General features: G+C 45.0%; 1 protein-coding gene across 9 annotated transcripts in view; it reads left to right on the top strand.

Moving 5' to 3' along the window:
* LOC120893567 (GTPase-activating Rap/Ran-GAP domain-like protein 3) overlaps positions 1-23575 on the top strand; it is an 82547-nt gene that overhangs the window by 27355 nt on the left and 31617 nt on the right. The window contains exons 1-2 of one of the 9 annotated variants that reach the window (XM_040295532.1): positions 14009-14374; positions 16932-17669. The exons of 6 other annotated variants lie outside the window; for them this stretch is intronic. In XM_040295532.1, coding sequence (XP_040151466.1) covers positions 17104-17669 — 566 coding nt within the window. In that variant the 5' untranslated portion in view covers positions 14009-14374; positions 16932-17103. Of the gene's footprint in view, positions 1-14008; positions 14375-16931; positions 17670-21437; positions 21572-23575 lie in introns of those variants that run through there. 2 more of the 9 variants (XM_040295535.1, XM_040295536.1) reach the window with 2 other exon arrangements.

Raw genomic sequence — 23575 nt, 5'->3', positions numbered from 1 at the left:
ACAGTTAAATGTCATACTCGAGACGTGTTTGCTAAGGAGTTAGGGAAGCGCTCTTGGTTGAAATAATATTCCGACCCCGACTGCACGTCTCCCCCTTTTCGGTGTATGTGTGGTGTAGGGCTGGTTACGTACGGGCAGCCGAAAAGAAACATTACGCGACGGGTTGGCATGTCGCTGGTTGAACGCCAGCAACAGAAGAGCAATGATGCCGGCAAGCAACAAATGCAATAAAGTACCGGCTTCGTACATATTCGCATGGTTTTGGAGGAATTTTTGGCATACTTTTGCGCTCTCGGGTATTTTCGTTGGGTGGATGGGTGAATGGGCGGCTATGCGAGTACGTTTGGTTGAGATGTGTGTTTTTGTGTAAGTGTGTATGTGTGTGTGTGTTTATGTGTCTGAAGAATCAGTTACCCTGAGGCGACTGCTGGCTTCGCTCCGATGGTGGAGATAGATGGTTTCTTGAATGCTACTTTTACAATATATTTTATCGTATAGAATTATGGGGTAGAATTATGATGCTGCATGACATGTGATTCAGATAGTTGTATTACCGTTAACCCATTAGTAGCAGGTTGAATTTAATATATGTTTAATGGGCCATAAAATAATTCGAAGATAAATCAGTATCCAGAACAGCAAGAAGCTAACGAGATTGCGATGAAATATGTAATTGTTATAAATTCGGTTTATAAAAACTATTGATACAATACTTTGAAAGAAAAATCACATGCTAAAAACATGAGCTTTTCTTATAGGAGCATTGAGAGCATAAAACATTCGTGTTTATTGACAGTTTCCACTTTACCACACACTATCTATCGGTACGATCGTTAATGTAGGATGCTCTTTTTTAAGCCAACTTTCTATAAAAACAAGCCTCTTTTTCCGTTCCAAATCCTAATGATACCGTTTCGGTCCGATGAATCGCACTGAACCACGATATTCCGCCCGCCATTACTGCTCACGGTCAATATTTTCTCATGGTGTGCTAACGAGTCCGAGCGCTGATGTTGTTTATCACTGGCTGGGCAATATTTCGATCGCAGATAACGGAGGTAACCTTCCTTACCTTTCCCGGTAAACCTTAATTGGAGCGAAATACCATGCGTCTCCATGGCGCGTTGAGCAAAACGGACCTACGAACGACCATGCGTCTCCATTGGGCGGTTTACTAAAAAGTGTAATAAAAACACATTTTTGCTGAGTAGCAACGCAATGCTCACTACTGCTCGTTATAATCGTGCAGTCAATAGATAATTTCAAGCTCCATCATGTGTATCATCAACATGCGTTGTTCATGCATTACAGGATAATAGAATTGCTCTCTGCCGTGTGTACGGTTCTTTCTACCGGCAAAAAGCGATAAGTACAAAAGCAAATATTACCTTCGTCATTGCTCAATGATTGGGTCAATTTGAATCCTTTTGATGAAGCACCCTTCCGTATTTTACCAGCGCTCTGGCGTTACTTTGACCCAGCTCGTTGCTCGGCTTTGTTTCACGCACGTGTGCGGTTGTGTGGTTGTGACGAGGGTTTCCTTTTATCACTAATGTCACTGTAGATAACAATCGTTACTGCTCCTTTCACAGCCGTTCGATATGCTGTCGACCATAAAAGGGGTTCGGTACGATATGTCAATCGACAAAATCATTATCAGCACAACACCACCGAAAGCCGTTGATAAATTGTGCTGCTAGCAAACTAAAGCGAAAATAAAGGAAAATATCACCTTTCTCGAATGTATTAGGGGAAGCCTGCTGCTTGTGGTGACACAAAACATTCTACACTACAATGCTGCAAAAGCAAAAGGGAGCATCGTGGAAAAACAAAACGGCCTCCGGACGGAAAAGAGCGAAAGGACTCTTCGACACCTCTCATGCTGATCTAATTATTCGCGTCACGGATACGGGCCCGGATAAATATTTAATTTCCGACGCGTTACATCTATTTGATACGCTTCGTCGCAGCCTTTTGCTGGGCAAGGGAAAGCAAATCCGTGCCGTAGCCGCCGTGTCTAATTACAAGACAAATATAGCGCTAGCTTACGTTTGAGATTGGCAAAAGGGGGCAAGCAAAATCCAGCGTCGTTGCTTGTGGGTTGGAAAGTTGGATCAAAAGGGAGGGAAGAAGAGAGAGAGAACATAAATGGAGTAGATGGACAGCAAGTGTAGACATGAATTTCATTTGATGGTGTATTAAATAACGTAAAACGAGGTAAAGGTATCCCTTGTCTTGCACACGATTAAGTTTATTGAATTTCTCATTTTTTGATTCCAACGCCTACATAAAGGCAATGTTTTAGGTGAGGAAATGTTTTTACATGAAACGCTCGTTGCTCATCAAGCCTCGTTGATGGGTATGTTATTGTACGTTTTCCTTTGTTGGTTGCTTACCTCGCTTTGGTCGGATCAGTTTGCTGTTGAATGGTTGTAAAAGAAGATGTTCCATTACGATTCATCTACTGGCCTTGACATACCGCAGCGTGCGCGAACAAAGCATGACACAGCAAACAGTGAGGACCACCGTTATGTGCTGCATTGTAAGCGAGCGTTGTGGTATGTTTTTGCTAGCGGATTTGTCTTTGATGTAGCATCGGAAAAAAGGGATGCGAGAATAGACTGACTGAGAGCAAGGGCAAAGTAGTGTACAAAGCTTACCTCCAAAATTGTACCTTTTCCTTTCCTAAGTTTTACTCAAACAATCATTTTCTACCATTTTTAAGACTAGTATCGAACGCCAAATGATCACTCACTTTATTGCATTCGAGCAAATGGTAAACTCCCGAAAGGATTGTGAAGATTCTAAACTTTTTATCGATCACGCTGTCATTTCCCCTTCATCCTCGTTCGTTTACTTTGTCCAATGATGGATGAATTGTGCGGGAATGGTGAAACGCACACGAATTGTTAGTACAGCGTGCTGAAGAGAAGAGATTAGTATTCCACCGGTTGATGCTATCCATTGTCAGAAGGCGAGATGGACCATTCCCAGAAGAACCAGCCTACATTTGCTGTACCTTTTTTGTTCCTTTTTGCTAACGCAGCCAAGCCACCCAGGCAAGCGGCAGAAGCGGAAGCATTGCGGCAAAAAAAAAAACCCACCATTCCTCCCGCCGACCGGCCCATTCGGGATCGGGATGTTGAAACTTTGTTGAATGTTTGGAATCACTTTGTTGGCTTGCGCGGCTGTTTTTCTTTTGCTTTTCCCTTGTCGCTGTTGTTGCATCGGTTCGGTTTGGTATTGATTTGTGACTCGTCGCTTTCCGGTTTCTTCGTACACTGTTTGTCTTTTAACACATTGTTTGCTTGCGTCGAACAGTTGACGTGACCCTGGTGTTAGCTAGGAGCAGAACCCATTCATACCACAATGTTTGGTTGATGTTTTTCCCTTTTCTTTTTTCTTTCATCCATTTTTTCCTATAACTTCGCACTTACACAATCCTACCAGCATGGGTGTAGTGGAAAGAAAGCAAGCACAAAATTGAGAAACGTGTTCGTGTTCGTTGTGGTGACATGATGAGAAATTTTATGATCCAATGCGTTTCGGTCCAGTAATCGCATACAGGTCTTGTGTGTTTGTATGTGTGCGTGTGTGTGTACCATTTGGTAGAAGGATCCTTCGCACAGCTTCCACAGCCCACCCAAGCACCACTTGAAACGAAGTGTTAATTTTTGATCCTAGAAATGTTGCTCTTTCAGCGATAAGGGCGACGGCAAATGGTTGAGGTTAAATTTAACGGTCGTGTTACGACCGACATCTTTTCGTGGCTGATTTTCCGCCCCAGTTGGGCGTCGGTAAATGAGCGGCACTATATTCTAGCGGATTAGATCGGCCCATGTCAGTCGGGTTGGTGGAGAACGGGTCCCTTTTGCCTCTTTTGCCGAGACTGGAGGAGGCCTTTCGCTTTAGACCTCCCCCCTAAAAACCTTCATCGACATCGGGATAGGGCAAGTGTGCACGCACCGTGTGTAGTTGGCAGGGATTTGGAGGTTTTGTCGTTGGCTTTGGGTGGCCCATCGTGGCCCACTCACCGTTGCTACCAAACCTTTTGAAGCTGGCGAGGCAACGTTACGAAGCGAAGTGGTTAGCATGATGGAAAATCGGTTTGCACGGGAAAGCTGGTGAACACATTCCAATACACAGACAGACACACACACACACAGGTTGCTACATTGTTAAGTAGCCCGCATGGTTTGGCAGACGGTTTCTGCCATGCTAGGGGAGGATGGGGTTTTTGAGCGCGCGTGTGGTTTCTTGCTCTTGCTTGCCAGAACCGCACGCATCGCGCTGTAAGCTGTCTTTGTTTGTACCGCACCGAGGTTAGTCTGCTGCACGCCAGATGCATTCTCGGGTGCAGATTACAGTGCACATACACACACACACACACACCTCCACAATCCAAAAACGAGAGCTCAGTTACTTACCGGCGCAGTTGGCTGGAGTAGCAAATGCTTCACCCTGGCACGGAAGCTTTAATCAAACTTTATGAGTTAAAAGTTGCACGATGCACACCTGCACCGGTTTGGTAAGAAATGCACGGAAAACGTACCGAATGGTGGTGGAGGGTGAAAAAGCGGCGGTCGCAGTTTTCGGTCGGTGCCGTGTAATAAAGAGACTTGTAATTAATTTACGTGAGAAGCATTACAACCAATCGGTGGCACGAACGCAGCGCAAAATTCTTACTTTATACACGGATTGGGGCGGCATGCAAGGAATGCAATGTTTGCGATGCACCCGAGAGCAACAACTACTGAAGCGCATGGATGTGTTGGGAATAGCAATGCGGTGAGTTTGGTTACAAAAATTGCGAGCTAGTTCACTCTTTATGCAAAACAAATCCAAATCGAATATCCTCTTTGTTTGCATAATGCTCAGCACAAGGTTACAGGTGAGCAGCATTGAGCAGGCCACGCGTTTTGTTTGCGGTCTCATGAATCACAAATAGCGCAAACAACAAGCCGGAAGCCCCCGCACACCAAACATAACGCACACAATAACAAGTTGTGTAAATTCGCCTCGCTCGTCGGTTCGGTTTGAGGCGACGGCGCTTAAAGTGGTTCAATAAAATGTAAAACACTAATTAGCATACAAATGAACATTTTGCTTTCGTCTGTGCAACGGGCAACAAGTCAGTTGTTGCGTACGCTTGGCTGTGTAAGCTCGCATAAAAACCCCATTCTCAATAGAGAGTTGGATGGGGAAAAAGTGTACCATTTTTCCGTGATTCCATTCCGATTCGATTGTATTCGAGGTTCACATTCTGAGCGAGATTGGTATATACGGCAAACGCCACTGTACACACGCACACAGTACGTGTGCATACTACACACACACACACCTAGCCCTTTGATGAAGGAAACTGCAACACATTACTCTTAATGCACTTTATCCCATACCATGCTTCACCATTGCAGGGTTTGTATTTGCTTCATGTTTTGTGCACCGTTCGTAGGTATCGAAGAACGACGGACTGCTGAAACGGCGTCGGTACCATTTTACATACATTGAATTTTTAAACAGGCTCACCCACCACGCAACAGTGTGTTCGGTGCGGTGTAAGGGCGGGCCGGAAAAAAGAGCACCTTGCACCAATCGCTTTGGCGCTTTTGGCTCGCTGTGCAAAAGGATCCGATCCTCGTTCGCCTGGGTAAAGTTTTCTCATTCCGGCGCACTCATCTTGGTGCTGTCGTTTTCAAAATATATTGTGGATTGCTTTTTTCTCTTGCCCTCTCTATCTATCACAACTAGTTCTATCCTCTCTTTCTTTTTCTCTTTCTCTCTCACTCTCACTCCGTAATTCTTACAATTCTAGTGAACTGCAGCGCGTAGTGTCGGTTACAGGCAAGCTGTAAACTATTGTGTAGCCGTCAGTATGCATGGATTAACTTTCCATCTTATGAATAGCTGGTAAAAATAACGGAAGGGAGGGGAGAAAAAATTGGTCCCTTGTTTTTCCTGTCGTGCGAATTTTCACCAGCACTACGCTTGAATCGTTTGGCGGCGGCAATTATGGTAAATGGGTCACTGAAGCTCGTCTGTGCGGTTGTCTAGCACACAAAGAACAGAACGAAGCTAAATGGAGAATACAGTTCCGTTGTGGAAAAAACCAAAAATCATACCACACCGTAAAGTTTTAATCATGAGCACATTAAGCACACAACTTTAAAACCAAACCAAGTGCAGAACGTTACCTTTCTTTCCAATCACCCTGGCGGTAGGATAGATCCTCAACAACGATACTGGCATACCTTTTCACGGTCGAAAAGTAGCCCCGGGAGGGATGATAAATTATTCACATGCTTCCTTAAATGGTTTACCTCCTTACGAGGTTACGATGCGCTCCCGGAAAGCTCAACTCGAACAAGCCAAGCCTTAAGGCAAAATGGGAATCATCAACCTGGCCGTCACCGCTAACTTGACTTTATCCCTCATAAAGCCAAAATGGGGCGAGTTCCATGTCCTCAACCTTTTCTTCGTTACCCGTCCCTTGTCGGTAGTTCGGAAGCAAATTCAATTGCACGTACAGAAAAAAAACCACCGTACACACTTTAATAATGTTATGCTTTCCTCTTTTTTCCCCCCTTTTGCCTTGCTCTCGCTCCTTCGCTGCCTCTCGGGGGAAAGAAAAACATCCCACCCGGATTGTCAGCGTTTGAAGTATTGCGAGCTCATGCTTTGGGTAGTGGAATAAATCGACCCTAAAAACTGTACAGAAAAAAACTCCCACCATTACACTGTGCGAGACTTTAACCCCGAACATTTCGGGATAGCCATAATTTCGCACCGACTAATCGCATTCCTTCAGCGCTCGTGCAACCGACGGCGTTTCTGCCTTCATATATATCACCAAGAAGCTGGTCGTTGGTACAGTCATTCGTTTTTGTTTTTTTTTGTATGTTTTGTTTTTATCCCCCTCCTGTACCGGTTTTTGCAGACGATATTTTGATGGAGGTTGCGAGGAAATGGTGTTAAAAATTAATATGAACATAATTCGTTTCACACTGGTTCTTCCTTTTTTTGTTGCCTACCAATCAACCACGAGCCGGAGGGGGCGCGAAGTGTAAGATTAAATTGAATGCGTTTGCCTGTCATTACGCAGCCCAATGACCGTGCGTGACTGGCCGCGGGTTGCGCTGTTTACGCTCGAGCGCACATTAAAAGGTATTAATTTTGTGTGAAACCGTCGATCTAGGACGAGTCGCGTGCGATAAATTATAGCACAGGGCTGTTTTTGCCTAGTAAGCAGATAAAAACTATGGCTTCAGTGAGTTAGTGATTAAAAGTTTCGTGATTGGTGGGTGATGAGCGACAGAAAAAAAAGATACAATAATTACTTTAAGCAACAACTGATGAAATTGTTTGCCATTTGATTGCTTGATCCCTGTGTCGGTGTGTTTTATTTGTTCTTGTGGTGTTCCTAAAAATAAACAAGATTAATGCACCTTCCACCTTAATCCCACCCACAAGCAAGGCGTAATAAAGGATTAGGTCCATCGCCCGGAAGGAGGTTGTGTTTTAATCCGCTCACGTCAAAATAAAACCCCAACGCACACACACGCCGTAGTCTAATTAATCAGAGGGCACGGGTACACACGCACACGGATAAAACCTCGTTGTAATGGGAATAAAATGTAAGCCTCCGCAAATAAGCCAACCAGGAACAAGGTGAAGAAGCGATCAATCTAATTTGCTTCCCGGGTGCGGTGGCCATAAATCAATCATCAGCGTTCAGCGCTCAGTTCGGCTCGGTTAAGCATTCGAGTGTGTCGATGACATTACGCTGGGCTGCGCATTTCCCATAAATATGTACGTGCGATATATGTAAACAGCGTCTCCCTTTCCGGCTTGCACGCGGGAAAGCACTGAGAAAGGAAGGGTGGTTACTTCCCTCCCCCCCTTTTTTTTGTTAATATCGTTTCGCTTCAACGGGCGGCACTCTCATTTCATGGAGTGTGTTAGCACGGAACCGATGTATCGATTCCAGCGAACCGGAAACCGGTAGCTTCCGACGCCGGAAGAAGCCAAAGATCGATCGATTGGAATGCTGACATGGTTCCGTGGATGATGGGCGGGGTGTAATATGACCTGTGGAGGGGAAGAGGGGAGGGGGAGCCGACTGCCGCGAACGATTGATTGGAATCAATCGTGGAAAATTGTGCGGTAGTTGACTGGGTGCATGGAGAAAGCTGTGGTGGTGTAATTGATTCGATTTGTTTGGGGTTATGTTTTCGTGCGATGGGGCATTGTGCTGTCGCGACCGTCACCATTCAAGGCAGGTGAGCACGGCGACACACAGCTGACCATATAGGGCTGGGGTGAGGGGTTGGGAAAATGGTAGAACGATTATTACACTTGGTGGTTCGGCATTGCGACATTCAGCGTATGGGTTTTGCTATCTGCGAGATAAGCCCAGAATATTGAAATAAAATATCAAGTTGAAATAATATTCAAAATAAATTAATGATTTATATTTTTCATATCTTTCCAGGTAAGAAAAACAATGACAGAATATAATAATTACGCCTCTAGCACCAAGAAGTAAGTGTTTTGATATGGATTTTTTTTTTTAATTTCTAGTTAAACTTTGATAGTTCTCAGATCGAATTATTGGACATTTCTATTGAAAATTTTATGTACAAAAGATTACATTGTTCTTGATGTTTTAAATTCATTTAACAACAAAATATGCACAAAAAATATATTGTATAAATCTATTGCTACTTCTATTGCTACAAGTTTAAGAAAAAAAAATGCTTGAAGATCTCTGTATTTGACTTCTACGGATATTAGAGGTACGTTCGATCTTTAAAAGTGTGCCTGAAGTGTGTAGTCCTGAATAGATTATACAAAATTTCAAGAAGCAAAGCAAAACACATAAGAATTCACAGATCATTTACGGATTTAGAGAGTTTCTTTTTTATTATGATAGTTGATACTTTTTTTTCGATAGTACTTTGAAGGAAAATTATGTACTAAAATAGTAGCATAAATATACTACCGTAAAAAACAGAACACCCTGCATACATATATCCCATATCGTGAAATTTCAGCAATCACAGAAACTCTTGCATAATCCAATCATTTTACTGTACCAATCAATTGCGCCAAAAAGAAGTTCGTTAGTGACTGTCACTGCGAACGGGATGTGACGTGTCCTTCTTACAAGCTTGATGGTTCATGCAAGATTTATGTAAATGTAATGTGCTCATTGGCATGAGTCTGAATAACCAGAAAAAAACACTCACACTCTGATTTATTTAAATTACGACAGGAAAGTCCCATTCAAAGGGCTTTTCCCTTCAATGTTCCAGTTCTTGTGCATAGCTTTTTCCCTACCAACATTGTGCCACAGCAGGTCGTACGGAAATAGAACAACCAAAGCCTTCCAGCTCATGCCATCATTTCAACACTGGCTCTATAATCCCGTGAATGGAATGGAGCAGTTTCTGGAGTGATGCGTGCCCTTCTTTAATTTAGAACACACTGCGGGAAGCGTGTGAAAGCCACCTTCGAACCTCTGGCACAAAGTGGCTTTAAAAGCTTCATCCGCGCTGCAGGAGCCATGGAACACAAAAATCAAAGCAGTGGTCCGGTGGCTTATCATTCCGGGAGCAATTTCTCATGCTGCCTCTCTACCAGGAAGGAAAATCACCTATTTGGCACATCAATATGCTTCTCAGTTGAGCAGTTTTTCGCAAATTGGTTGTGAAAACGGTTAAATTAGATTTCCTGTCGTGTCGAGTCGGGGTTTTGGCATCCAGCCGCAGCAGATCTGCTCGTTCCGGTCAGTGTTTTGGTTCTATTGATTCTCGGGTTCACAGTTGTATTGTCTGGAGATTTTGAACTCGGGCTCGGGCCCCGTTAAAAGCACCACAATCCGCTTGCTGGAAGCCTTCCCTAATGGAAAATACCTTACCGAGGCGAGTCAGCCAGGGGGTTTGATTTATGTTTGGGGCCGTACCGGCCAAACAACGCCCCGAAAGTGGCACAAAACGAACGTGACAGCGAGTCAACAGTGGAGTGATGGAACGCGGAGAGCAGAGGGAGCAGAGAGAAACAATTAAAGTAAACTAGCAAAACTCGGAAATGCGGTGGCTCTGGAAAAGGTTTCCGTCCAATGCCACACCTTGCGTAGACGAAGGCAATGTAAGATCGAACCTTTTTGCTTGCGAAGCAAGGGGCACACTCAATGCTTGAGGATGTCGCTCTAAGTCGAAGAGCTTACAAGGCAGCTCGGTACGGGACGAGGAAGAAAACGACAAAAGCCGTCAGTCACCGCCATTCCGACGTGCTGTTGGCCTCCAACAAGATTCCAGCAATGCCGGGCTGAATGCTGAAGGATTCCAATTTCTCTCACTCTCGGTAAATCCTCGTCCCATAAGTGTGGGTTTATTTGATCTCCTTCCCTCGGCGGCACGGGGGTTTCTCTTTTGTCGCTTTGGTCCCGGTGTCGGCAGGAGAGGGGCGAGGTGATATCAACAAGTATCGTACTACTGCGTTTTTATACGGCGCGCAAAGTTCGGTGAACTCTTTCTCCGCGTGCAGGAATTGATGCGTCCGGTATGAAGGGTTGTGAAGGCACGTATCAATATTGCCTCAATCGAAACGATCCCCGGCAACAACCCAAGCGGATGGGGTTTGCTTGATGTAATTCCTGTTTGATGAAAACTTTCTGCCCAACTTCTTCAAGTCTTTGTGCGAGTGTCGCCTGAGTTGGGGCAACTTCACGCCGGCACGTTCCAATTTGACAGGTCCGCAGGCCCAAACTCCGGTGCCCACGGAAGCCCGGCGTCTGTAGTAATTAAGATAATTTCTCTCCAATTTGAGCTGTGTACGCTCCACGGGGGTAAAGGTGCCGTGAAAGTGATTAGCAAAGTGGTGCTCGTGCTGATTGTGAACTTTTTGATTTGCATGATTTATAACGATAGCCTGCGGTGGGGCGTTTCGCGTTGGGAATGGTTGAGTGCTGGCCGCTTGAGGTGCGTTTCGCCGGCAGCTTGACCTGCGCTAGACGATGAATGTTTGATAAGCAATTAGCGCAAATGAGCATCGCATTTGGATGACGATTTTTGAATGTCAATAGGTAGAAGTGATTACTCGGAACTCTAGAACTGTCACGCTGTGGGAAAGAGTGTTTTAACACTGTCAGTGTTCTGCAAACTGGGAGGCACCATTGACAATCATTGGAGGAGAAAGGGCTAGCTGCCAATCATGCTTAGACACTGTTGGAATTCATATTTCTGAAAACGTCTAGAAGAATTGAAAAAAAAAACTATCCAACACACGCTGACAGCTTGCTGGCTATCCAACCATAAGAAAGAGAAACACGAAAATAGAATTCCACATTTCTGCCTCAACGTACCTAGTAGCGGTTGGCATCTTAGCAAGCCACCAAACATACCAACTCCGAGCGTCCCACAGCTGCAGATTGCGCTTAATGGACAGCGCAACAACCAGGCAGAATGTCCAACCAGACCAGACATGTCGCCGTGTCGATTGAATCCGAAACCTTCGGTGGAAAACCCACGATTGCTCCTGCGATTGCCGGATGTCAGACCGGTGTCGATGTCGCCGACACTGACACGGGAAGCTTGCCACGGCTGCCATAATCCCGGCTGCGGCGATGGATGGATGCTGCAAGCGTTGTTGTCGGTACGGCTTAAAGTCATTCCCTTCTGCCGGTTGCCAAAAGTGGGGGGTAATGGATCCCATTGTCATGGAAAGGGATAGAGAAGAGCTGAGTGAGAATGAAAGGGAGAGAAGGAGAGAAAGAAAGAATGAACAGGACCGACTCAAAAGTCCCGAAGCACCAAATCGGTAAAGGAGAAGAGAAAATGGTACAGAAAAAAAAAAAATAAACAAACAGTTGAGCCGCAGAACGGCCGGTGGCAGCTGCAGCAGCAGCAGCAGCAACAGCAAGTACAACAATAATAATAATAACAATGCTGCTGCCAGCGGGGTTGCTGTATATGGTCGTGGTGCGATAAAAATATGCTTTCGAATTGCCGCCCTCGACGGTCGCCATGCTGTCTGCCTGTTGTGACTTTGGCCAGAGGTTTGTGGAGAGAAGGCGATGGAGTAGGATGCACAGTGCGGGGATTTAAGCGCGAAGATTCGCCTGAAGGAACACACAAGATGGATAGGAAGGAAGGGTAGTGTGGGGATGGGAACGGGAAATGGGAGTGAAAAATGGGCTACGAGAAGAGCGAGACGGAAGCGGGATCTGCATAAGAATGATGCAGGAAGAAACAACAGCAAGTAGCGTAATGAACCGATTTAGGGTTGAACGAGACTTTACCGGGACACGAAGATTTAAAATTTGGTTTTAAATTTAACGGTTATTATTAAAAAAATCTGGAATCAGCTTTATGCTTTTGTTACACTTTCATTCGGTTTTTTTGTTTCAAACTTTTAAGTGGCTTTTGAGCGTTCATTGATCATGTATCACATCACAGCACATGTATCTTGTTGTTCTTCATTTTAGTTTCATATTTTGTTTCAAAGCTGTGTCCCATGCCAACATTTAACAAATAAAATGGACAAATGGAAGCTCTTTTTCATGTGTGTCTTTAAGGAAGATACGTTATACCAAGCATTTTTCATAAAAAACTTGTACAAAGTTGACATTTTAAATCAACTTTAAAGCTGCGGAGCTACAAGGATTCTTCAATTCCCTTTTGAAGTTGTGTATAACCGCATATCTTCTCTTTCAAAAGAGCATCTCAAGTCTTTACAAAAAAAGGCCAAAATGATTATATGATGAGAAACCCTGTAAGTACAGTCAAAATGTTGTTATGTAGCATGCTTTAACATTCCCATTCCTTTGTTGGGTTAACCTTTTTTTGTGAAGCATCCCTTTTTTTTTCTCCACAAACACAAACTTTAATTCCCCACAAGTGCATGTAATCCATGATTGCTCCCCCGGCCGTATATAGGCCAACCGTGTAAAGCAAGGGAACTGTAAAGTTGACATTGCATTACTGATAATTGATTCCATAATAATCCCCTCCCGTACTGGTACGGTTCGGACACTGGTACGCTTGACTGAATTGTTATGTGCTTTATCTCGGCCAACCAGACGCCAGCCTCTGCGCCATAAGGCCATCTTCTTTTTTGTTTTGTTAGCTGTGTGGGTGAATAGTTTTTCGCTCTTCCCTTTTTGCACCGTCCCGCAAAGGAATAAAAGGGATCAGCAGGTGCGATGAACGCATCCTTCCCTTGCTATCTGCAAAAATGAGCTCAATTACCGGAAGTTAAACAAAACCCTTCGCCCTGGTCCGGGGGTTGTTTGCATTGATGCGGATGTGCCACCACTACCTGGGTACCACCGTTTTCGATCATAAACTCGCTGCTCGTTAGTGTCAGTTGGGCATGGGCAGGCGCCCGAAAACCCAAATCACGACTCGATTCACCCACCAGCACCAGCAACAGTGGAAGCGTGGAAGGAAACGAGAAACAAATAAAAAAGAAAGCGTAACGGGCAACAGGCAAGAATTGCTCATTCCAATGGATTTACTCTCCCACACACACACACACAGACTCATACACAACGGACTCTAGATTCTGTGTGTGTGCGTGTCGAAGGGACAGAGACAGCGAGGGGACACATTGTCGCCATTTCGGGATAATACAGTGGCACAGTGGTTGGATTTTGATCCTTTTTCTACTCCGGCTTCTTCTTCCTTTTTTGTTGTATCGGCCACATGATCGTGCCATCCAACCGTGTGTGTGTGTGCGTGTGAGAGAGTGGCTGTACTATGGTGTGAGTGCTCGAAAGCAACAGGATATATAAAGCGGTGAATGGTATGGGAAGGCGTACGGCAAATAGATCAACCTGAGCATTCGTACCAGATGCGGGATGGTGGTCGTGGTCGACGGCCAAAGACAACGTGTGCGCTGCGTTCTCTGTGTGTGCCAGCAGCATCATCATCATCATCATCATCATCGTCGCTGTCCTCGTCGTCGTCGTGGTCGCTGTCGTCGTCGGCGTCGGGCCACAGTCGGTTGCAGTCGATGCTGCTGGCAGGACCGTGGGAGTTTCGTTTTTAGCCGCGGAGATATTTAGCGAAAGGATTACCGCACGGAATCGCGGGACAGTGATTTTTGTGTTTGTTGTGTGTGTGCCTTGTACGCCGCCAAGAGTTTGTGTGGAATGTTTCGTGATGGTGGAGGTCATGGGATTTGTTAAACGGTCGCAGAATTACAGAGCTCTAAAACGACCCGTTGGGCAGTGAATAATGCACTTCAGTGAGCGGAAGTGTGCTTGTACGCAAATGTGGATCTAAAGAAGACAGAAAACGTTCACAGCCAGCGTGGATTTAGAACGGCTTTGAGGCTATGGGGAATTTCTTCCGGTCGGATGCGGCCAACTGTAAGGAGAGAAGCATTACATCACTTATCCCGTTTTTTTTAAATTTCAATAAAGATGCTGTAGCGGCACGACTTTCAACAGCCGGATTGTGTCACACACACACACACACACACACACACACACACACACACACCCAAACAAACACGCAAAATGGTTACAAAATCGAGTGCTGTTCTGCTAGATTTATAGCTTTTCTATTGATTTTACTGCAAAGCACGGGTTGTGCCCGCTATTCGCAAATCCCGGGAACGGTTTTGAAGCGTCTCAATTTGAGACGACCTTGCTCATCCGGAAATGATGTTGGCAATTTCCCGGAACAGCCCGGCTACGGCGAACAAACAGACCAGCGAAGCAAAGGGAAGTAGAAAAAAAACCAACGCCAAACTGGAAACGAGCCTCCCACTTCACAATCAGCAACGAGTGAGCGCTGGCGCGCCTCATAAGACAAACTAGTTTTCCGCTTCGCATGTCAACTGCATGCCACGGTTCATTAAAGTTCACGGAAAACCCATCAAGATGCTATTTGCACACGCTCTCGCCTGCCCTGCCTTTCGCTCGTCCACCCCGTCCTGGCCGGACAATCGGCCTGGCAGCGTGTCAAACACACATGCAAAAACCCGGATTCCCAGAAAAGCTCCTCCCCTCCGGGAGGCGGTAGCAAACTACCACGGCGAAGGAGCAATTAATGGAAATTTGCTGTTGAAAGCATGCAGGCACTTAATGTGTGCGCCCTGCCCGCCTGCAAGTGAGTGGTGCTTTGGAGGATTAGCTTTTTTTTTCATCCGGTTTTTTTTCTTTTCACCATAACAAACAAAAACTGGGGAAAACTGCAATTGGCATGCCGGCACGTACGTGTCATGTAAAAACCGTACTTGCGCGAACGGGGCAAATATCGATTACTTCCGTGGTGGTAGGGCGTATTGTTTAAACGCTCGAGTAGCTGTTGTTGATGAGTGTAAAGCCATTTCGCTTCAAGCCGGGGTACTCAATAATTCTTAAGCCGAATCGGTGGAGCTTTCCGAGCGTAAGACAGGGCTTTGCGAACCACTTTTCTGCTTGAGAAATAGGCCTGTTCACACGTTTGCTGCTTTGTTTTATTCTTTTAATTGACAAAGATGCTTTTTTAACCTGCTTATCGTTTCTTCTGTTAAATAAGAGTATTATTAGTGTTGTTTGGATTAAATATTGCTCTTACTTTCGTATTCCAACACATACATAATTTTTATTTAGATTTAGATGGCTAAAACTAAAACATTTTTTTTCTCTCTAAACAGTCATTTGGTTTAGGACTCCCAAAGTGCATGCAATATTGTTGCATTAGAAAAAAAATTATTACAGTTTTCTGTATACATTTATAGCAGATTTATTTTGAACTGAAATTGATTTAAATTCGGCCTAAATATTTAATGCTCCAAGGACTAATTGGCCTTTGACATGCATTAGAACTTGAAAGAGTTGATCGTTTGAATAATGCGTTTGAATTATAAATATATTAATTCTAAAGGTAATACTTTTTTGATTTCATTTTTTTTGTTCACTCGTTATACATTTGATTACTGCATACCACCAGGCATTTATCATGTTTGAATTATATTGTTATTGATTTGAAACTAATGCATACCGATGCTGCTTGGTGATCAATTCTTTTTCAAATAAGTTGAAGAGTCAAATAAGGAAAGATCAAATAAGCCGGTTTGGCTTGAAAATACATTAATTTTAGTTCCGTTTGACTAGAATTTGACGCAATTCATCATGGAATATTGCGTTAGCTAAGGGTGAACACAACTTACTGCTGTTGCTTGAGAAAATAACTTTGTCCACTGTGGACGAAGTCACTTTGCACAGAAAATGATCTCCAGCCAACAAATCATCAGAACCAATCTTATTTGACTTTAGCTGAACTATATATCAGCATCCTGCCAGGCGGGAAGATATGAAATCATAAACCCTGTCCATAAAATCCCTATCCCGAGCGATGCTTCCTACCAACCGGGGTTTCCGTCCCGTCGCGTCACAAACGTCCGCGAAAGACAATAACGGCACGGCTAAAGCGACAATCGATACCGTCGTCTGTGCACGGTTGCCTGTGGGATGGCAGCACATAAAACGGCACCAATAAACGAGTTAACAATGAGCCACTGTACCGGGCGACGATCGATCGTTGCACTGATGAAGCCCGAGCGCTGAAACAAAAGCTCGCTAGATTGAGTTTATAGGTAGAAAGAGAGGGAGAGAAAACCAAAAACGAAGAAAAAAAAGAATTATGAGCCAAGGATGAAGGTGTAATGAAAATCTTAATCGAACCCACACGACAGGCGAGGCGAGGGTGTATGATGTATGGGGTTCGATGTAAACAATGGCGAAGCATAGATGGGTGCTCATATCACGTCCAAGTCGCTTCAGGAAGACACAATCTCCGCCGAGAAGTGGTTGATGGATCGACAAACTTGTTCATTATCTCAAGCATTCTATGGCAGCATGCGTGTGTGTGTGTGTGTGTGTGTGAGTGGTGCCCTTGTGTGATGTTTGTTGAGTAGCCGTGTTCGATTATTTACAGCTCACTGTGTTTGCTGAGTCGCAGTCGGGCGACCGCTTCCTGGAAGGCAGCAGACGCTTCCCTACCGTCCGGAAGCTGTGTCGTGTGTGTTTGACGGTGTGCCAGTGGTTGAGTGATTCTAAGTGGGATAAATCAATATTGCTGCGATTATAAACACTGTTCTAACACTAAAATGTCTCGCTCGGTAAAGCCGTCGGTGAGGTCAGGCCTGCTGCTCGAACCATCACCGTCGTCGGCGTCTCCGTCGCCGAGCGCCGGCCGGCGTAAAAGTGTGGCGCTCCGGGCCGAAAGCTTCGACGAGCAGCAGCTCCTACGGGTGCAGCAACCTTCCCGTCCAGCCAGTTCGACCCCAGGCTGCTCCCTCTCTTCCTCCAACGTGCGGCCCCAGTCATCGCCCAAATTCTTTCGGACGCAAAGTTTCGGCGATCGGCTGCTCGCTTCCGCCTCGCCCAAGTTTGTCAAGTCGAAGAAAATGTTTCACTCCATCGGGCAGAAATCGTCCTCCTCGACGGTGCTATTTTACCCGCCCGAGACGGCAGGATCGCCACCAGCTGGGGCGGGATCGGCACGCCAGCCGGAGTCGAACGGCCGTACACGGGAGCCGCCGGCCGGTCACGATCCACTCGGTGCGTACCGGGAGGAACTGCGCCAGCTGCGCCAGCTGCAGAAGGAACGGTTTCGATCGCGCAGCAGCAGCATTTCGATCGAGCGGTGGAACGAAAGCGCCACCGGCCCGAGGTAAGTCGCCGGGGTCACCGGGTGTAACATCTTTCGAATGTAAAATTAATGGCCAGTCGATGGTCGATGGGGCTAGGTACGCCAGGTGCTATCGATTTGCGATTGCCCGGGTAGGCTCAGAGGGTGTTTGCACGCGCGCTCCCTAATTTATTGCATACCATTAGTCATCAAGCTCAATTGAGTTTTCCAGCTTCAACGGGGAGGGGTAGTCGTGTAGGTCGTGAGATGACAAAAATGTAGGAATGTCCTGCTCTCTCTCTTTCTTTCATTCTCCTCACACCATCTCAATGGCATAGTTTACAAATTTGCACCCGCACAAAAACCTGACGACTCATCGGTGAGCCCCGGTGTTGGAATGATGTAGTGTCGTTCAAAATACTAGATTGATAAATGGGATTCCTTTCCCGATGGACAGCTCGTGCTGAGTGGAATAGCGCGAGCGTGATTGTTGTCCCGCTTGTTTTCCTGCACTCGATCGGACGATGGTGGCTCGGCGAGCGTGTCAGTTTTGTGGCTCGGGAATGGACGTACACCGAATCCGTTAATCATCGCCGCTGATAAATGGGACAGAAGATTTGTGTGATTTGCGGGCTTCGGTCTAGCTTTTGGGGCTTTCGTTTTGTGAGGGTTTAAGTGTTTTTTTTTTTTACATTTGCACGGTATCATTCACTCTCGCCGGGGGTATTTTCACAAATTTGAGCTATTCCGGTGCGTGTGCGGTGCAACAATGACGGTTGATGGGGAACGTGTCAGCGAAAGTGGGACAAAGTGGGACAAGAGTGTATCATTAGCAATTTTGTTTTCTTTTTCGTTATCGATGGTTACACACGTTTGGACGTGTTTTTTGTGTTTTGATAATAGTTCAAAATGATTCGCTGCGTTCATAATGCGTTGAAAATGTATTATATGACATAAATCATCTATGATGAATTAATCAAATCAAAGCTTTTGTACAAACTCCGCAAACGATTCATTTATTTTGTTTACTTTTAATTGCCGAAATAACACCGTGTTTCGTTTTTTGATGAAACAAATGCAAAAGCAAACAATGACGTAGTTTTTGTCAGACATAAGGCAGGAACAGATAGAATAGCAAACTTTTCTCTTTTTAGTGTGATTTATTCGCATCCACCTGTTTGTCCACCAATTTACATCTATCACCAACTCGCTCACTTGCTATCGCAACGATGTTGAACTAAAAGAACTCCTGTTTGCATACACAGCGAACAGAGATAAATACTGTCAATTTCGCGTGACGTTGGCATTTCACTTGATCACCAGCGGCAGCTAACAAGCCGCACCGCCCGCGTGCGCTTTTCACGATAAATCAATTATCGGCGCGACGGAACAATTACTCACGATCATCGCTCGATGCCTACCGCGGGTAGTTGACGTGCCGTTGTGTGTGTGTGTTCATCAGGTGATGTGTAGTGATGATTACACTTTGTTGTGCCGTCGGACGGAAACACAGCTTCATCAGCCTGGCTTTGCCGACTAACGAACACGTGTCCGCGTTTTCGCCAATTGAGCACCCACCTCTACAGGCTGGCGTATGCCGCACGGGCTCACCCATACTGACAGGCGTATGAACCTAATTTAATCATCAGACATCAGTGTGCGGACTGGCGGCTGACAACGACAATACGGCATGACTAACAGAGTCAAGTTCAGTTGTTTGTTATGGCGCTGCCGAATAGAGTCGTCTCTGTAGTGCAGATACGGCAGCAAGGCAGGTTCAATGGATGTAAAATTATAATCACATCGGATTGAAGTGAGAGCAATTTATTGTACGGGATACGTATAATACACTTTGTCTAGCGAAGGCGCTTAAGAACTGCGGCAAATATGGTACCGACCGACCGTCGTGAAGAAGCTCCTTTGGACATGTTAGGTTACATGTTATCGAATATATTGAATCAAAAATACTGTGCCTAACAACATTAATTCAAAAATGTTGCCGTGAAATAAAAATTCAAAAATGGTAAATCCAATATGTTTGAAACATTCCACAATAATGTTTTTTTCATGTATCACTTGATAAATACGTGTTTTGTTAATGTAATTGTTTGCCGATGTTCACGATGACATGGATGCACGAACTGTTCTATATAGTATCAAAGTGACAAAATTTAATGAGACAATGATACATATTACTGCAGCGTCGAACCTTCTTCTTCTTCTTCTTGGCACAACAACCGCTGCCGGTCAAGGCCTGCCTGTACCCACTAGTGAAGTAAGCTTGGCTTTCAGTGAATTATTGTTACCATAGCAGGATAGTCAATCCTACGTATGGGAGCACGGTCTAATCGGGGCTTGAACCCATGACGGGCATGTTGTTAAGTCGTTTGAGTTGACGACTGTACCACCAGACCGGCCCAAGCGTCGAACCTAATGAAAGCAATAAGAATCTCTGTAAAACGGAAGAAGAAACGGAACAATATGAAATTAAATTCTGAGTAGCGAAAATTCCTATATCTTTGAAGTATTTTATAGTCAACTGACAATGTTTGACATATAATCTTATATATTTTTTTTTTAATTTATATTGCAGGTAAGCTTGGTACATAGGTAAATCGAATAATTGAACTATTTCATCGCGATTTTGTAAGTATTATTAAGTTATCATGATTGGGAAAATTGGTCTGTTTTCCGATTTTGTTTCATGGCCTCAATTTATTGGAGACTATAAGGACAAGTGAAGAAAAGTCACAAAATTTTTAAACAAGGATAGTAAATGTAATTAAATCGAAATTGTTTTTTTAATTGGGTAGCTTTTAGGAGGAGTTAAAAATTGAGAAGCTTTGTTAATCGTTCGTTCGAATCGTTCCTACGACAAGCCGAAACTTTTCTCATCTCGTCGAAATATTTCATCCCGTACTAAACGGACGAAACAGTTCCCATCATCCTCAGCCTACTAAGTACAGCATGCGATGAAAGCACACGCAAGCGAAAGCTTTCCCACTCGGCGTAATATTTCACCGCACAATCCTTACCGACTGGTGCGATGTTTTGTTTTTTCATCAATTTTCCCACATTTTTCCCTCGTAAAAAGCACGTGTTTCGCTTCGTGCTTGAGAAGGGCACGTTTGTTTACAAACCACTCCGCTCGGTAGCTAACGCCAACGGCACGCTCATCAGGACGAACGAGTCTCATGTGTGTGTGTGTGTGTGTCTGCGTTTGTGTGGCTGCGTGTTGATGAAAACGGTTTCCAAACGTTTGTCTGTGTGCGTTCCTGTTCGCTGCGTTAGTATAGGCGAGAAGCAGCGATAAACGATATGAATGAAAAGCGCCCCATGTTCAACACAGCAAGCGAGGAGATGGAAAGCGCTTCTCCTCCCCTCCCTCCCTCCACTTGCCGAGACGGCTTCGGGGTTCGGCATGCTAAGGAAGGAGCTTTTCTGTCCTACTTTAACACACCGCGGCTTCGAGAAGGCTCGAAAGACAACGTAGTTTGAAAGCATGCTCTCGGTTGTTCGGATGATTTTATTATTTCCTTTTGTTCGTATATACATCTGTCGTAGCGTCTCTGACCGCCTCTCCTCTGCCGTTGGCCAGAAGTTTACGCCAACCGCACGCCAATCGATGACGTTTCAGTCGCCTTCTCCGTGACGTGTCTGAAGCACGCGTTGCTTGCGACAACCGAACAATTGGATGCGGGGAGGATGCTTTTGGGAAAATGGGGATGCTGGCGGGAAAGGGAAGCGATTTATTTCGGCAAGCGCTGGCGCTGGCTTCGGGAACATCATTTCGTGCCAGTTTTCCACGAGCTTTCGACCGGTATGGTTCGGTGTTTTGGTGCGGTACGAGCGCGTTTGTCGAGAGGTTTTCGTACGTAGCAGACACACGGTTCGGTTTCGATGCTGCGGCGTTGTGTTGTGGGGTCGATTTAGTGTTTGGGAAGGTGTGTGCGAAGCTGGGCGAGAAACACTTTCTCTACGACGATGTACTAATCGATGTGCATATATTGTGCGGTTTTGTTATCTGTTTTTGATACGTAGAAAACAAACACAGTCAATATGGTGTGCAAGGGCAGCTCTGTGTTGGTGTTCGGTGTTGTTTTATCACTGCAATAAGTGAAGCGTGTGGAGCCACACCTTCTTCCGGTTGAGTGGTTGTGAAATTTATGGAATAAGTTGAAGCGAACGTGTAAAAATGTGCCCAACCACTAAGAATCACATTGTCGATAGTGAAGTACACATAAAGCGAATTTTACATCGTGCTCCTTTTGCCAGGCAGCAGGAGAGCAGACGAGAAAGCGATTCGTCGAACGAGTCGAAGTTTTCTTCGAACGCTATCCCCACTTCCTCCTTTCCTCTGACCGTGGTCTCTGTGCTTCGATAATGGAGAATAAAATAGTAAAAGAATCATCACAAGAACACACCGAAACTCATGAATGAGATCCGCTCGCATGGTTTTCGTTGCAGCAGCACACCAACAGTACAGCTGAATTAATAATCATCGAACAAAGGGCAACATAATTTCGCGAAGAATTACGGCACACGGTCACCGCTGAATGAGTGCGGTTGGGGCCGTCTCGGTCTGCCCACGACGGCTCGGGGCAGGACTGCTTGCCGGTGATTCGGAGGGCCCCAAAATTGGCTCTATGTAATTGAGTAAATATAATTTATTCACTGCCGTCATCATCGTTCGCGACCGCGCCGGCCGCACATGCCCGGATGCTGAACGGATTTCAATTAACCATCGCATAATTTAATCAGCAGTTGTGCATGAACCCATTCCCGCGTTGCTTGACGCTGCACGATGGAGCAAGTATTTCCCCCTACGCTCTCAGAAGCTAGCCTGAAGCAGGGCTGTTCATAATTCATGTTGTCCCATTTACTGTCTTCTTTGTGCATTGCCTCGCACCAAGTGACCCCGTTCCCGTGAACTTCACCCACAGCGTGTTTCTTAAATCGTGGCCCTACGCAGTAAGCATGAGAAGGCGGAGACAAAAATGTACATACTGATATGTTTGTTGATACGATTAATTAACGCCAGTGCACTCCGGCGTGCAATCGAACGTGATTGATTTTGACCCCTCTGGAGGTTGGCTCTACCCTTTCGGCCCTCTGTTTGCAAAACATATTAAAATGCCGCACCGTTTCTGCGCATCCGAGCGGTGTAATTGATGCCCTTATAATGGCTACAGAGCAGTAGGTGATAACGCGATGCCAACCTCAAACATCGTACCTGCGTGCCGACGTGTTAATGGGAAAGTGTGGTCTCGTGTATGCCTTCCAGTATGTGTATTGTGGGGTTTTGTGACTTTTTTTGTGCTGTTTTGTTTCCGTGAAGCTAGAGAGCAAGGGAAATCGATTAGCATTCACAAACTAATTATACATGCAGCAAGCAAACAGTTGATATTGGAGAACAGTGTTGTGGTTTGCGGGAATCACTGTTCACGTGATTAATCTAAAAAAATGGCGTTAGAGCAACACATGAGCAACTGGTTTACTGTGACGAATTAAATTGCAAACGTGTAATATGTTTAACTGAAACGGTTTCAAAATCTTCACTAAAAGAATTGAAAACTGTTTAACACAATATTCAAAGAAAGTTCCAAAGCAAAAAAGGGAGAAGGGCTCAATATTAAAGATTTCATGTTCACTCAAAACATATTTAAAGCATTAATGTATAGCCGTTCCTCTATTTGCTTTGTTATCTTGCTTCGTAAAGTTTACCGTAGGAAAGGTGGATGATGGATTTCGATATGCTTTTTCCGCCTTCTGGAGGGTATAATTTCCCGAAATCCCCTATCTCGATCTCATTACCATGGTTAATCAAATACTTTCTACTGCCCAACAACAAAAAAACGCCTCTCGTATGGTAGATGTAAAACACTTCGCTGCACATTGAAGAACCCAACAATCTTGCCTAAATCAACTGTTTGAAGGCTTCATTTTTT

Source organism: Anopheles arabiensis, chromosome 2 (genome assembly GCF_016920715.1).
Source record: "Anopheles arabiensis isolate DONGOLA chromosome 2, AaraD3, whole genome shotgun sequence".
NCBI lineage: Eukaryota > Metazoa > Arthropoda > Insecta > Diptera > Culicidae > Anopheles > Anopheles arabiensis.
The sequence above is the reverse complement of the archived record's forward strand: the minus strand, read 5'-3'. Positions and strand labels throughout refer to the sequence as shown.